The sequence below is a fragment of the Dryobates pubescens genome, chromosome 13 (assembly GCF_014839835.1).
Source record: "Dryobates pubescens isolate bDryPub1 chromosome 13, bDryPub1.pri, whole genome shotgun sequence".
Classification (NCBI taxonomy): Eukaryota; Metazoa; Chordata; class Aves; order Piciformes; family Picidae; genus Dryobates; species Dryobates pubescens.
The window spans coordinates 31,808,922-31,822,220 of NC_071624.1; the positions used below are offsets into that span (position 1 = coordinate 31,808,922).

Sequence of the window (13,299 nt, forward strand, 5' to 3'; positions counted from 1 at the left end):
CTGAGGGCATCTGGCTGCAGCAGCCACAGGAGGAGGCTCTGGGGCTGGCATTCTGAGAGGCCAGGTTAAGGCAGGCTTTGATGCTGAGGCTGAGGAGCAGCTCCTCTGCATCTTTTCCCCCTTTGCAGGGTCTGGTTTACCATTTTTAGTTCACTGCCACCCTAAAGGGAGCTCCAAGCAGAGATTGGGCTTTTTAGACCCAAATCCACCTTTTTTTGGCCTTTTCTTGTGCAAGTAGCAGCCCATGAGGACCCCATGGCAGCACACATGGAGCTGGAGGGCCCCCCAAGAGCAGAGCCACTGAGGTAGGAACCTCCTGGCAGGAGCTGAGCCTCCCAACAGAATCATTCCATTCCCTGCACCTCTCATTGCTGAACACCTGACTGCAGAAGGTGATGGGAGCTGAGCTCAGCCAGGTGACCCTCTCTGAGCAACCTGCTCCCTGCAGAGGGGTTGGAGCTTTAAAGGTCCCTTCCAACCCAAAGCAGTCTATGCAAAGTACAGAGGAGCTGTGCCCTCTGCAGGGGTCAGTGAAAACTAAGCTGCAAGTCTGCTCTGAAGGCTCAACCCAAACCAAGCCCCATTCAGGGGCAGTTAATGTCTTTGTTGTTGGATCACTGAGGGTTGGGTTGGGTGTTTTGGAATGCTTTGGAATCCTTGGAGTGCTTACACTGAGTCCCTGGCTGATCCAGGGGCACAGGGCACAGGTAGCCATGGAAGCAGCAAAGTCCTGCAGCCAGGTGCTCCAACAGCCACCAGCCTGCCTGCAGGGTTCACCCTCAGTGCTCTCTGCAGGATGGGGTGAGTGGGATGCTGCTAGTGGAAGGAGGTGGCCAAGCAGGAGGAGGAGGTGCCCCAGAACCTGGGCAGGTGGAGGGCTCTACAAAGCAGCAGAGTGCTGCAGCAGCAGGGATTGGATCCTGTGCCACAATGCCAACTGCTTCAGCTGGCAGGAGCTGGGAGCTCCTGGTTTGTGTTTGCAGGAGCCCCAGGAAAGGCCTCCTGGGAAGCTCTGCAGAGTGAGGAGGAGGCAGGCAGTGGTGTGGGGGTGAGTAAGCTGCAGGAGCCTTGGCTCCTGCACAGACAGCAAGGGTGGGAGCTCCAGCAGGAGCAGGGGACCTGTTCGTGTGTGCTAAAGCTGCTGCCCTGGGGCAGGTCTTGCAGCACCTGGGAGCATTCCCAGAGCAGGTTTGCAGAGTGACCTGGAGGCTTGGCTGTGGCAGGGGCAGGCTGTGAGGGCTCAAGAGCAGGAGCTGGGCAGCAAAGGCCAACTGATGATTTCAGCTGATGCTGCCAGGCCTTCACTGCTCCTATTAACCATGCCAGGGAGCCATGGATCCAGCAGCCAGTTTAAGGCCACTCTCCCAGCTGGTAACTGTGGTTAGTTTGTCACTAAACCCTCTGCTGAATGCAGGTGTTTTAGCCACAGGTGCTCAGGGACTCTCTCCCCACTGTTCAAGGCATAGGCACCAGGTCCATGAAAAGCTCCTCCCAGCACCCAGTTCAGTGCTCCCACCACTGCAGCTACTGGATCCAAGGAAGGCTCTGGCAGAGGTGCATCCAGGCTCTAAAGGTGCAGTTAAGTCAAACCAGAAAGGTCCTGGTGTGTCAGATCCTCCCTTTTTAGCATCTCAAATCCACAGCTGGACATCTTCTGGAGAGGGAAGTAAGAGAATGCAAAAAGGTTGTGTCTAGAAGTACAAAGTGAGGGTAACAAGGACTATCAAACACAAACCTCATCTGGGGAAGGAAAAGTTCTGCTTTTAAAAGTCTGTTACAAATCTCTCTGCTATTTATTACATGGAAGATGCAATCAGAACAGCAGTCTGGAGTTGCTGTTCCAGTGCAAGGAGTGCTCCATCCAGCAGTGTGCAGTGAGGCCCCCAGGGGCAGGCTGCTCAGCATCACTTGTTTTCAATCAGGGTCTGCACTTTGTAGACAAGGTCTCTTGCTATCCTCAGGATTTCCTCAGCATCATGATGCTCTGCCATTTCTAGAAGACACAGACAAACCACTCTTGACTGCCAGGCACAGCAACTTCTCTGCCCCAGCACTGATCTTAAGGGAGCAGCAGCATGAACTCATTTGTGTGTGCATTCACTGCTGCCCTCAGCAGCAGCCCAGCAGCAGCAGAGGGGATTAGGTTTGTAGCATTAAAGACACAACAGGGCTGTAGGTCCTGGCAGCAAGACCTAATCCTGCTCTTGCTGCCCTGTGAGCCAGACCAGGAACAGGAGGGCTGTCCCCCAACACCTGCCTGTGAGCTGCTGCCCTGGCACCTCAGCAGTGCCAAGCTGAGGTCAGCCTGGCCAGAGGATCCCTCTCCAGGCAGGGAATGCTGCTGGAGAGTCTGGGATGCAACTGAGAAATAGAGGCAAGGGCTTTGTGTGCATGGAGCCCCCAGAGGTCCACCCTGCAGCTGGCAGCAAGGTCAGAAAGCAGCTCTGGACAGCCCCAGATCCTCAGCTCCACAGCACATTTTGTTCAGCTTGGGCAAGTGCTTTGGGGGGGAGGGAGAGGGGAGGTGGTTGGGATTTTTGGGGGGGGGTTGCTTGTTGGTGTGTTTGTGGTGGGGTTTGAGGGAAGCTGTGGAAGGAGAGTGGCCAAGGCAGAATCAGGACCAAGGCTGGGGCCTCTGCTCCAGCTGGCTGAAGGGCACAGCACTGATGATTTAGTAGATCACACAACTGTTCCCAGACCTCTTGGAATATCCTAGCAGGGAACACTTAGGAGCAGCTTGCACCCTGCAGCCAGGAAGAGCCCTGGCTCTCTTTGCCATGATACCTTTTGCTCTGGCAGCAACTGTTGGCTGGCATCTACAGACCTCTACGGTAAGCAATCAACCCTGGGAGGGGGTTGGGATGCTCTCCCTCAGCAGCTGCTTGGTTTTCAGCCTCAGCAGGGTCAGTCCCTGCAGGCAGAAGCATCTCTGGGCAATCTTAAGAGCTGCCAGAGGCTTTTGCCAGAAGTGAAGCAGCCTTTTAGCACCTCCTCCCCTTGCACCCAGGGCAGAGGAGCCCCTGGGGCAAGTCTCTGCAGACAGAAGTGGTGCAGCTCGTTTGGGGGTAAAGCCCCCACTGAGAGCTGCATCCCTCTGGTCCCTGGAGCTCTGCAAGCACTGCTGCTGGTGTGTGCTGGGCCAGGAAGGTGGAGGTGTGGGGCTGAGGGACAGGAGCAGCAGGCTTGGCAGTTAGAGCTTGGCTGGACTCAAGGACCTGAAAGGGCTTTTCCAACCAGCACAGCTCTGCCTCTGTGGAGCCCTCAGGGCAAGAGCACTGCACAGCTGAGGGAGGGAGGAGGAGCAAGCTCTCCTGGGCTGGCTTTCCTCAAGCTGCTCCTCTGCAGGCCTCTTACCATTAAAGAACTTGATGATATCAGTGAAGTCCATGTTGTTATCACGGATAATCTCTCGATAAACCTCCACAAGTGCTAAGGCAATGAAAAGGACAAAATGTTCTGAAGAGATGTGCTTTGCTGCCCAAATAACTTCCCACACTGTAAATACATCCTCGTACAACAACTCTGAATGGGAATAAACATTACAAGAGCAGCTGATTATTCACACTGGCCACGGCCCCCACGCTCACTAGCCTCCCACAGGCCTCACACACACACACCAGCAGCATGCCAGGACTCCTCCTGGGCCTCTCCCCCAGGCAGCTTCTCTCCCTTCAGCCAGGCTGTCCCCAGCCCTGGCTTTAAAGGCCAACTGAAGGCAGAGTGTGGTGGTGCAGCCTGGCCCCCCCAGCAGCCACCATGCAGCAGCAGCACAGGTAGGCTCCAGCCACGGCTCCCTGCCAGGCTGCACAGCTGGCTGCAGCTGCAGGGAGCCCTTCCTGGCTGTGCAGGGCACTGCCAGTGCCAGAGCTCTGCTGGTTGTAGTTGGCCACAAGTAATTGGAGAGCAGACGTGCCTAAGCGAGGTCTACACTTGCCACAGCCCAGATAGGACCCAGAGAAGCTTTGTCAACTTGAACCACAAAGGTTCATCCTCTGCCCAGCCTGTGACAGTGGGGCCCAGGGGACTGGGGGGCACAGGCTCTGTGAAGGAGCAGGCAGAGGGTTTGCTGCTGTTGGAGCTGCAGGTCCCCACTGCCCTAATAAACAGCTGATGGGAGGCTGTCATCTGCACTCTGTGCTTTAGGGTAGCTGAGGGATGCCTTCTGCTGGTTCTTGCAGAGCAGTAACTCAGAGGAGCTCCTGACTTGCCTGACCCCAAGATAGGGCTCCCAGTGAGAAGCATCTGCTTGGGTTAGAGTAGCTGTGTGCTTGGGCAGGGAGCCTGAGCTGCTCCCACAGTACACAGAGAACCTCACTCAAGGTACAGCAGCTCCTGAGCCTCTGCTGAGCTGCTCCTTGCTACCAAATGGATTAGAAAGGAGGCATCACAAGGGAGTGTGACCAACTTGGGCTCACCCTCTTGAGCATTTGCACTGAGCAGAAGCTTGGCTCCAGCCCCATGAGCAGGAACTAGCACTCCTTGCTCAGCTCTGACTTCCCTCCAGTGCTGAGAGCTGCATCAGCTTTGCCAGCTACAAACTCTCCTGTGAGCCTCTCTGCTCCTCCCCAGCCCACCCCTGAGCCCAACCCACTGCTCCCAGCTGTGCCCAGCTAAGCCACAGCCACAGCACATCCTTACCTCTCTTGAAGTCCAGCAGGAACCAGCGGTAGCAGAAGTAGAAGTGAGTGTAGTCTCCATTCTGGTGCATCAGCTCAAAAAGCTCTGAGTCCAGAATCTAAAGCACAAACCAGCAGCTGTCAGCACCTGCTCTGACAGCAGCCATGGCCCAGGTGTTGGAGCTGGTCTAAGATTTCCACACCATCTTTTTTTTGCTGGCTGACCTCTGTGGCCATTACTTTTTCATGCCCCCTATCCAACCAAACCAGGGCTTATCCTGCCTTCAGGTGCTCCCTGCAGCTGGGCTGTCTGAGCCTTGGATCTGTCCACAAGAGCCTGCTCAGCAGCCTGTGGCAGTACAGATGCAGCTCTGGCCTGTTAAACCTGGAACAAATTCAGTTTGTGCCACAAACCTCAGGGTTTTCTCTTCCAAACAGGGAGCTAAGGCTGGGCCTTAACTGCTGCTTCTCTTTGGCTTCAGCTGGAGCTGGACTGAGCCACAGCTGGGAGTCACTGCTCTGTGGAGCTGCTGTGCTGGGGGCAGATGTTCTTTGTGTTGTTTGTCAAGATGGACTGACCTGCTCTGGTGCACACACTCCATTCTGACAGCAAATGGTGTCCTCTGAGGAGGAGGAAAGGACTCTGGGGCTGCATCAACCACTTCTCATCCTCCCCAGCTTTGAAGAGCCAGATGACAAAGACCCCCAGCCCTCGGGGTCCCTGCCCTTCACCATCAAGCCACTTCTGAGCCTCTGCCACAAACTCATCCTCTTCCACAGGAGATTGAAAAGGACTGACCTGGATCAGGGACCTCATGTTGGCAAAGTGTGTGTCCATAGCACCTCCATTGGGGAAGTTCTGGCTCATCCTCTTCATCAGGTGGCTGAAGCAGCTGTAAGCCAGCTGATCTGCAGACAAAACACAGAAGGTTCAGCACTGCTGGCTCTGGGACTGCCTTGAACCAAAATAACCAACTGCAGGGCAGGGGAGAAACTGGGGCTGTCCCCTTGGCTGCTCCCTAGCCCCAGCAGCAGCATTTAGAGGAAGCAGAAGACAGGACCTGACTCTGGACCACTTTTAGTAGTTAGGAGTTGAGCTTTCAGCTCCAGCAAGTGCCAGAACAGTCAGTCAGAGTTCATCTGGAAAGCAAGGAGTGAGCAGGAGCCCCCAGGATACTAATGCCAGCCTTTTCAAACCAGCCACATAGAGAGAATACCACTCCAGAGCTGCAGGGCTGGTTTGCCTGCTGAGCTGGCCCTGGTTAATGGATGCAGCTCATGAAAGAAAGGCTTCCCTAGAGGCATCAACATGCTACAAGAGAAACCTGCTCACCATTGTCAAGTATAACCATCAGAGGAGCCAGGAGGTCACACATGCCTTGGACATAACCAACTTCCAGGTGCTCCCAAACATAGCTGCAGAAAGAAGAAAACCCAAGAGAGAACAGGATCAGAACTCCTCCTGCTGCCTGGTGTCCTACAGCACTTTCAGCAGCAGCAGTGGGAAACTGAAGCCAAAAGGACATTAGAGAACAGGGGAAGGTGACTGAGGGAGTCTGCCTCAAGGTAGAATCTTCTGAAGCCTGCATCCCAGACTTGGCCCAACTAGGATACCTGTGCCCTCTAACCTGCCATCCAACCTGCTCCTCCTGCCTCCCGAGTTTTGGAATCACAGAATCCTGAATGGTTCAGGCTGGAAGGGACCTCAGAGCTCCCCACCCTGGGCAGGGACACCTCTCAACTAGACTCAGCTGCTCAAAGCCTCATCCAACCTGGCCTTGAACATCACAGCCACAATCTCCCTGGGCAGCCTGTTCCAGCATCTCACCACCCTTATAGTGAAGAACTTCTTCCTCAGCTCCAGTCTAACCCTGCTCTGCCTCAGCTCCAAACCATTCCCCCTTGGCCTGTCTCCAGACACCCTCAGGAAAAGTCTCTCTGCAGCCTTCCTGCAGGATCCCTTCAGGTACTGCAAGGCAGCTCCAAGATGCCCCTGGAGCCTTCTCTTCTCCAGGCTGAACACCCCCAGCCCCCTCAGCCTGAGCTCATAGCAGAGCTGCTCCAGCCCTCGGACCACCTTTGTGGCCTCCTCTGGACTCACTGCAGCAGCTCTGTGTCCTTCTCATGCTGGGGACAGCAGAACTGGAGGCAGTATTCGAGGTGGGGTGTCAGCAGAGCAGTGTAAAGGGGCAGAATCCCCTCTCTTGCCCTGCCTAAGGTCACTCCTGAGCCCTGCTCTCCAGTCTGTGGCAGCTCCAGCCCCAGGCCTCGTTACCTGCACATGACGTTTCGCAGCTTCTCCAGGTTATCAGCAGTGAAATACCAATAGTTCCTGTCACACCTCTGGACATCCTTATCAATTCTGTGCAAATTTAAGGCAACAGTGTCCAATAACTCTATCTAGAAGAGAAAAGTCTGAGTTAGCTCTGCTGAGTTTGGAGCATTCCCAGGACTTGGTGCAGAACCGCTCAGAGAATCCACAAAGCCACAGTGGGCAGGGGAGAGCATCAGAATACCCCAAAGCCCAGCAAAGCTGCCACTGGCCCTGGAAAATGTTCCATGTCTGCCCTGTTTCCAAAGGGCTATTTACAGCTGAGCAACTTAAGGAGGCAGCAGCAGAGCCTCAGCTCCTAATCTGCTGGCAGCATCACCAAGAGAGTCGGCGGAGGCTTGAAGCTGGCTGTAAGTCGTGGCTCAGTTTGATGAAATGTGAGGTTCAGCCTGCAGTAACTGACACTGAAGTCTTACAATCCACACCTCCCCCCAGCCCCTGCACATTTTTAGCTGCTAAGCTGTAGCACATTCTTCTCCTCGCCCTCCCACTCCCAAAAAACCCCCAACAAGACCTGGATCTTGATTGGGGTTTTTTTTAACCGTCTTATTTTACCAACCTGGCTCAAAACCCAGATGAAAAGACTTGGATGCACAAATCCTCAGCTGCCATCCCACCACCTGGGCTTGTCTCTCACTAGCTGCCATCTAAAGCAGTGCAAGCCTCTGCCAGCAGGGAGGGGAGCGGGCTGGTGTCGGGACCTACCGTGTAGGATGCGGCGCAGACAGAAGCAACATCCACCAAATAATCCACCTGGGAACACAGCTGCTCCTCGCAGCCAGAGCCCTGAGACTGCAGCACGGCTGGCTTGGCTTTCTGCACACGTGGTGTGTCTGGATCAGTCCTTTCCAGCCCCGTGCCAGCTTCTTCTTCGGCCCCGTCTTCAAAGGAGCCGCTCTGCCCATCGTCGATGCTGGAGAGGATGCCCGAGGCCACGGAGTAGTTCCGGGAGGAGGGCAGCCCCGAGTCGGGGGAGTCAAACTCCACAGGCTGCTGCTCTAGGGCAGCCACTGCTGGTGGTGCCTCGGCAGCCACCGCGGTGAAACCGGGGTCATCCTGAGCTTTGGAGTCCATCTCATCTACAGAGATGAAGACCTGGGGGGCAGGGAGAGGGGAGATTTGGATACAGCAGGGGAGAAGAGAGAAGCAAGAACCATCAGCGTGGGAAAGAGACCTCCAGCCATAAGACAGCATGAAGCTCCGGTGGTCAAGATCCCTGACTGACAGAGCTCCCCTGCAGGCACACAGCTGAGAGCTCCTCAGTCTGTAGGGCTAAAATCAACACCAATTTGTGGTCCCCTGTCTTATCCTCCACTCATAACCTTCACCTGGTAGCACCTTGGAAAGCAGTGAGGCAACAGCAACACCCAAGCCAGCAGGGCCATTGCAGTCCATGCTTGAAGAGCAACAGACTTCAGGCCTCCAAAAACCCACTTCAGCTACTGCTGCCTGAAGCCAAGGCTGGCCTGCAAATTCTTTCCACCACTCAACAGCTTGACCTCTTCTCATGCTAAAGAGCTCTCTGTTGAGCTACTGCAAGTTCTCTCTTGCCTTGCTGGCTGTCAGCTAGCTGATGTCTGCCTAAGGAGTGGATGCCCAGAGACACTTTGGGCACACACATCTGCCAGCTCTCCTGCCCAGCAGTGTGAAACAAACCCTTCCTTGGTTGATCCAGTTACAGTGGGGTTCATCCACTCTGCCTTTCTACTGCTTAGCAGCTTGCTTTAACTTGACAAAGGTCTCCTCTCCCAAAATAAAATCAACCTGTCAGTCAGGGGCATGGCAGAACCAAACTGTGCTTTCATAACTGATCTTGACCTGGAGCTAGGAAGGGATCTAGAGAAGAGCTTTGCAAGGTTCTTTCTCTGCTGAGAAAAAGATCTGGGTGATCCTGCTCTGGCAGGGGGGGGTTAGGCTAAATAATCATTCAAGGTCCCTTCCAACCCCTAACATTCTGGGGTAGGTGAACCTTAAAGCCCTGCTAAAGGAGAGCTACAACCTGCCCAAAACACAGCCCTGCCCCTGGCTCCCCGTGGAGCACTACAGCTTCAGGGGCTGCTGAGGATTCCAGCAGCTCCACACCGATGGAGCTGTGCTCACCCAAGGCCCTGCTTTGCCAGGCTGTGCCTCTGCCAGTGCCCAGCCTGATGCTGCTGGCACCAGGCAGGGGAAGGAGGGGAGCACCTACATCATTGCTGATGGTGGAGTCCCTGTGGATGAGGCGCTGGACGTGGCTGTCGATGCTGCTGCCCGAGGAGAACTTGGCCAGCGTGGCGGAGTGCGAGTCCTTCTCGCGCTGCTTCACGATCACCTCGCAGGCTTTCCACTCGGCCATCACCTTCTGATAGCGCAGGGCAATGTCCTCATCCACCTGCAGACAGACAGACAGGTCCTGAAACGCTGCTCCTCCTCACAGGGGAGCAGCAGCCACGAGTGCAAGCCAGGAGGGAGAGGTCTAACGCGAGCGCAGTGCCTCAGCCCTGAAGCCCGGAGCCCTCCTGCTGCCACACGGACATCCCTGTGCCTGGAGAGCAGAGGGGCTGGAGCAGCAGGGTGCTGGGGATTCACTGCAGGGAATAAACTGCCAGTGTAGATTCCCAGCAGGGGGTGTGTGCACCAGCACTGCAGCGCTGCTCAGGGTGTCTCTGGCTTTCCTGTGAAGCCTCACACAGAAGTCAGATCCAATCCCACGGAGCAGTTGCTCCACGTGGAGGATTCCCAATTGAATTACACCTCCCTTCCTGACTCCTCCCCTCTGCTCCAGCTCTAACCTAGCTCTTGCAATGACTCCCAGGCCACAGGTTTCTACACATCAGCCTCACAGAGCTGGATGCTGGCAGAGGCTCCTGAAGAGTGGCAGTCCCAGCTCACACAGCCCAGGCTTGTGGCTGCACTGTGCATGGCCAGATCCAACCACTCTGCTCCTTGTAGTAATAAAACAGATTCTTGCCACTGCTGGCTTGAAAGACAGACACAGAAACTTGAGCTATTAAGGGACATGGAGTAATTTTACTACTCTGTCACTTGTCAAGAGCTGAAGAGAAAGCACAGTTGTGAGCTGGCTGCAGGCTCTGGCCTCTGCTGGCTGGAGCTGCTACCAGAGCACTGATGCTCAGAGCTGCAGGCTGTTTGCCACTTGAGGTAGCTGCCCAGCCATAAATCATAAACTACAACAGTTAGTGGAAGGCTGGAGGACAGCCACGGCTAGGAGTGCCCCAGATACTGATGGATGACTGCAAACACATCATCAGATGGCAGAGGATAAATTAACTCATGATGGGGACACCATAAGTGTCCTCTGTGTGCCATGCCATCCAGACCATGGACCTCCCATGGTAAGCTTTAGGCTCCCACAGCACATTGCCTCGAGGAGATGGTTATTGCTGTTACTCACTCCTGGTCTTGAGCAGCTCATTACAATTCCAGACAAGGTTTGGAGGACCCCTGTGTTAGTGTGAGGAACAGAGGGAGATGGCATCACTAAGAGATGGGCAAACAGTGGTTCCATTACTGGAAACAATGCTCTTGGTGCCAAGCTTGGACTGGGAGAGGAGGCTGTGCCATAACCCAGGCCATTACTCACCAACCCATCTGGGCAGCAGCATGGCAGATATTAAGAGGACTAAAGCCTCCTCTCAGGCTGTACCTTGTGTTTGACAGAGGCACAGCTCATTTAAGTTCAGCAAAAGCATAATGAGCTTGCAGGCAGAACCCTTCCTGTGGGTATTTTCAGCCTCTAGACACTAAGGGCCAGAGCACTGCAGAAGGCCACCCGTGCAGCTGCAGCATCACAGAGACAAGGCAGGTATTTCAAAGAGCACTGTGAAGCAGAGCTCCTCTAACAGCACAGAGAGGAGGGATGACCCCCAGTTACAACCCAAATGTCAACCCCTCCCCATTTCACAGGTGACACATTCATGCAAACAGGATTGGCTTGGGACAGGAGCAGGTCACAGGCAGAGGCTGGGTGCAGGTTTCCTGACTTCAGTAAAGCGCTCCCTTTTAGTGACTTCAGACATGGCAACGGGATAGAGTTGTGCCTGTGTAACAAGGCTCACCCATGCTGACTCTGGCACTGCTGGGTTAATGCTTGGGCTTGATCTTAAAGGCCTTTTCCAGTCTAAACAATTCCACTGCTCTGTGCTTTCGGCAGCATCTTCCCCTCAGGAATATTAACCAATAATAAAGGCTACCACCTGCTATTCAGAAAGACAGAAACCTCTTCTGCCAACACAGCCCAGACCCCCTGGAAAGCTGGGCTTACCTGGTCCATTTCCTTTTTGGCCATGCCAAACTTGTAGTGACCCAGCAAGAAGGGCCACACCTCCTTCCGGATCTCGTGCTGCACCCCGCCGTAGTAGACTCTCCTCAGCAGCTCCAGCTCCTTGTAGTTCTACAGCAGTCAGGAGAAAGAGGAGCTGAAGGGAATACATCTTCATTCCCCTCAGGCACACTTCATACCAAGTACAAAGGCAGTGAAGTGTGTGTGTGTGGCACTAAGGAAACATCGTGGCTGGATCCAAGCCTTTAGGGCCCCAGCTCGAACCCAGCCTGATCCGAGCTGCTGTGCCTCCCTCCCAGGAACAGAATCTCACTTGTCACAGACTGGACTTATCATGAGATCAGTTGCTTTGATGTTAATTGCTATCTTTGCCATCATCAGAGAAGCAAAGGATAAAAGAGACTGTAAGAGCTGACTCACTCTCCCTGGAAAGAGAAGGGACCCTGTGGAGACCAGCAGCTGCCTCCAGTGCTCCCTGGGGTCCATTCCAAGGGGTACCAAGCTCAGCACAGCAGGCTACAGGAGCTGGAACAATGATCATTATCTTCTCTCCTTCCTTACCTTCTTGTCCTTCTGATACTTGCTCCAGACCTCTTTGGTCAGGCCTCCTGCAGCACTGGAGGGTTTGTCAGGGGGCACAATGGTGTGGTTCACCAGGGCAGAGAGATGTGTGCGCACCGTGGAGAGGTGGCGGCAGTAGGCGAGCCCTGTGGCGGGGACGGGAGGGAAGGGGAGAGATGAGCACCTGCCCAGGAGCAGCAGCCTCTCTCTCTGAAGGTGGAGCTGTGACATTTTACAAGCTGCCACTAACAGCCCTGCATGATCCGAACGTGCACGGTGCGGTGTGAAGAGCGCAGGACTGCAGCGGCGCCACAGAGGACATGAGCCTCCCACAGGCGAGCGAGATCCGAGCAGGGAGCTGCCGCCTGCCCTCCCCCAGCAGCAGCTCCCCCGCTGCTGCATGCAAACCCCACGGATAATGGGATGCTGAAGCACATCCCCCCCGCTGCCCTGAGGTGATCTGACTCACAACAATACATTTGGGGTTGGAAGGCCCTTCTAAAACAAACGTCAGATGGTTTTCAGATAAGCATATGGGTGCCGGGAGGGCTGGAGGTGAGGAGCTTCACTTACATCCATAAAAGGCTCTGGAAACGATTTGTTTCTTCATGCTGTCACACAGCATCTTCAGAGGAGCTCTGTGGAGACACACACAGGTTGTGAAGACAGAGGTCACTGTGCATTTTAAGCCCTACACACAGGAATTCCTCCTCTGCACCCAACCTTCCTTAGCTGAAGTACAACAGTCATGACAAATTACCCTTCCTGAAGCGCTTTCCCCACCAGCAGCTTGGCCCAGAACACATTTCCCCTGGCAGGTTTTAGCTACAACTGCTGCAGGTGCATTGGAAAGGTCCTTGTCAAATGAGATGAATTGTTGCCCTTCACTCTAATTGTTAATGACTCATTAAAAGAAAACATTTCCAGGGCAGACTTTATTCAACTCAGCAAAAGAAGCAGTTGCAATTTTTTCCCCCCCATCAAAACATGACTTGAGATCAGTTTAAAAGGTGGATTTTAATAACCTAAATGTCTTGCTGCCTAACACCTAACTACTAGAACATTGCTTCTGTCTGTCTCTGGTTCCACAGCTAACAAAACCCTCCCTGCTTTGAACTGTGGCATGCAGAAAGCCTGCCAGGCGAGCCCTCTGCACAAGCTGCTTACCTGTCGTGGATGCAGTTGCAGCAGCTGGGGATGTCGTAGGGAGAGCTGCCCGTGGAACAGGAGACACAGGAGGAGCCTTGGCTGCAGTGCTCCAGCTGCCAGGAGAGCAAGTTTGCCCCAAAGCCTTGCATCTCTATCATCTCACTGGTGTCTAGGGAAGAAACCAAACAGAACAGCAGGCCATCAATCTGCTTGCTGCTTTCCCCCCTCTTCCTTCTGTGCATCCCGATGGCTTCATGCTTTACTTCTCAGCAGGCTCTGAACCTTGACTCCATAAAAAAAAATAAATGGGGAGAGCACCATCCCAGTGACCTCAGCAATCTCTGCAGGTCTAAACCAGC

At 54.4% G+C, this 13,299-nt stretch overlaps 1 protein-coding gene across 6 annotated transcripts in view; it reads right to left on the reverse strand.

The window, feature by feature from the left end:
• Window positions 1–288: 288 nt before the first annotated feature.
• The window catches only part of SGSM2 (small G protein signaling modulator 2), a 53,409-nt gene continuing 40,398 nt past the window's right edge, over window positions 289–13,299 (reverse strand). For 4 of the 6 annotated variants that reach the window (XM_054166936.1, XM_054166933.1, XM_054166935.1 and 1 more), the window contains 12 exons: window positions 12,959–13,109; window positions 12,365–12,429; window positions 11,792–11,937; window positions 11,213–11,341; window positions 9,137–9,319; window positions 7,654–8,043; window positions 6,892–7,016; window positions 5,950–6,032; window positions 5,416–5,525; window positions 4,639–4,735; window positions 3,355–3,522; window positions 289–1,993 (listed from right to left, as the gene is read on the reverse strand). In XM_054166936.1, the coding sequence (XP_054022911.1) occupies window positions 1,905–1,993; window positions 3,355–3,522; window positions 4,639–4,735; window positions 5,416–5,525; window positions 5,950–6,032; window positions 6,892–7,016; window positions 7,654–8,043; window positions 9,137–9,319; window positions 11,213–11,341; window positions 11,792–11,937; window positions 12,365–12,429; window positions 12,959–13,109 (1,736 nt within the window). In that variant the 3' untranslated portion in view covers window positions 289–1,904. The remainder of the gene's footprint in view (window positions 1,994–3,354; window positions 3,523–4,638; window positions 4,736–5,415; window positions 5,526–5,949; window positions 6,033–6,891; window positions 7,017–7,653; window positions 8,044–9,136; window positions 9,320–11,212; window positions 11,342–11,791; window positions 11,938–12,364; window positions 12,430–12,958; window positions 13,110–13,299) is intronic. The other 2 variants (XM_054166934.1, XM_054166937.1) reach the window with 2 other exon arrangements.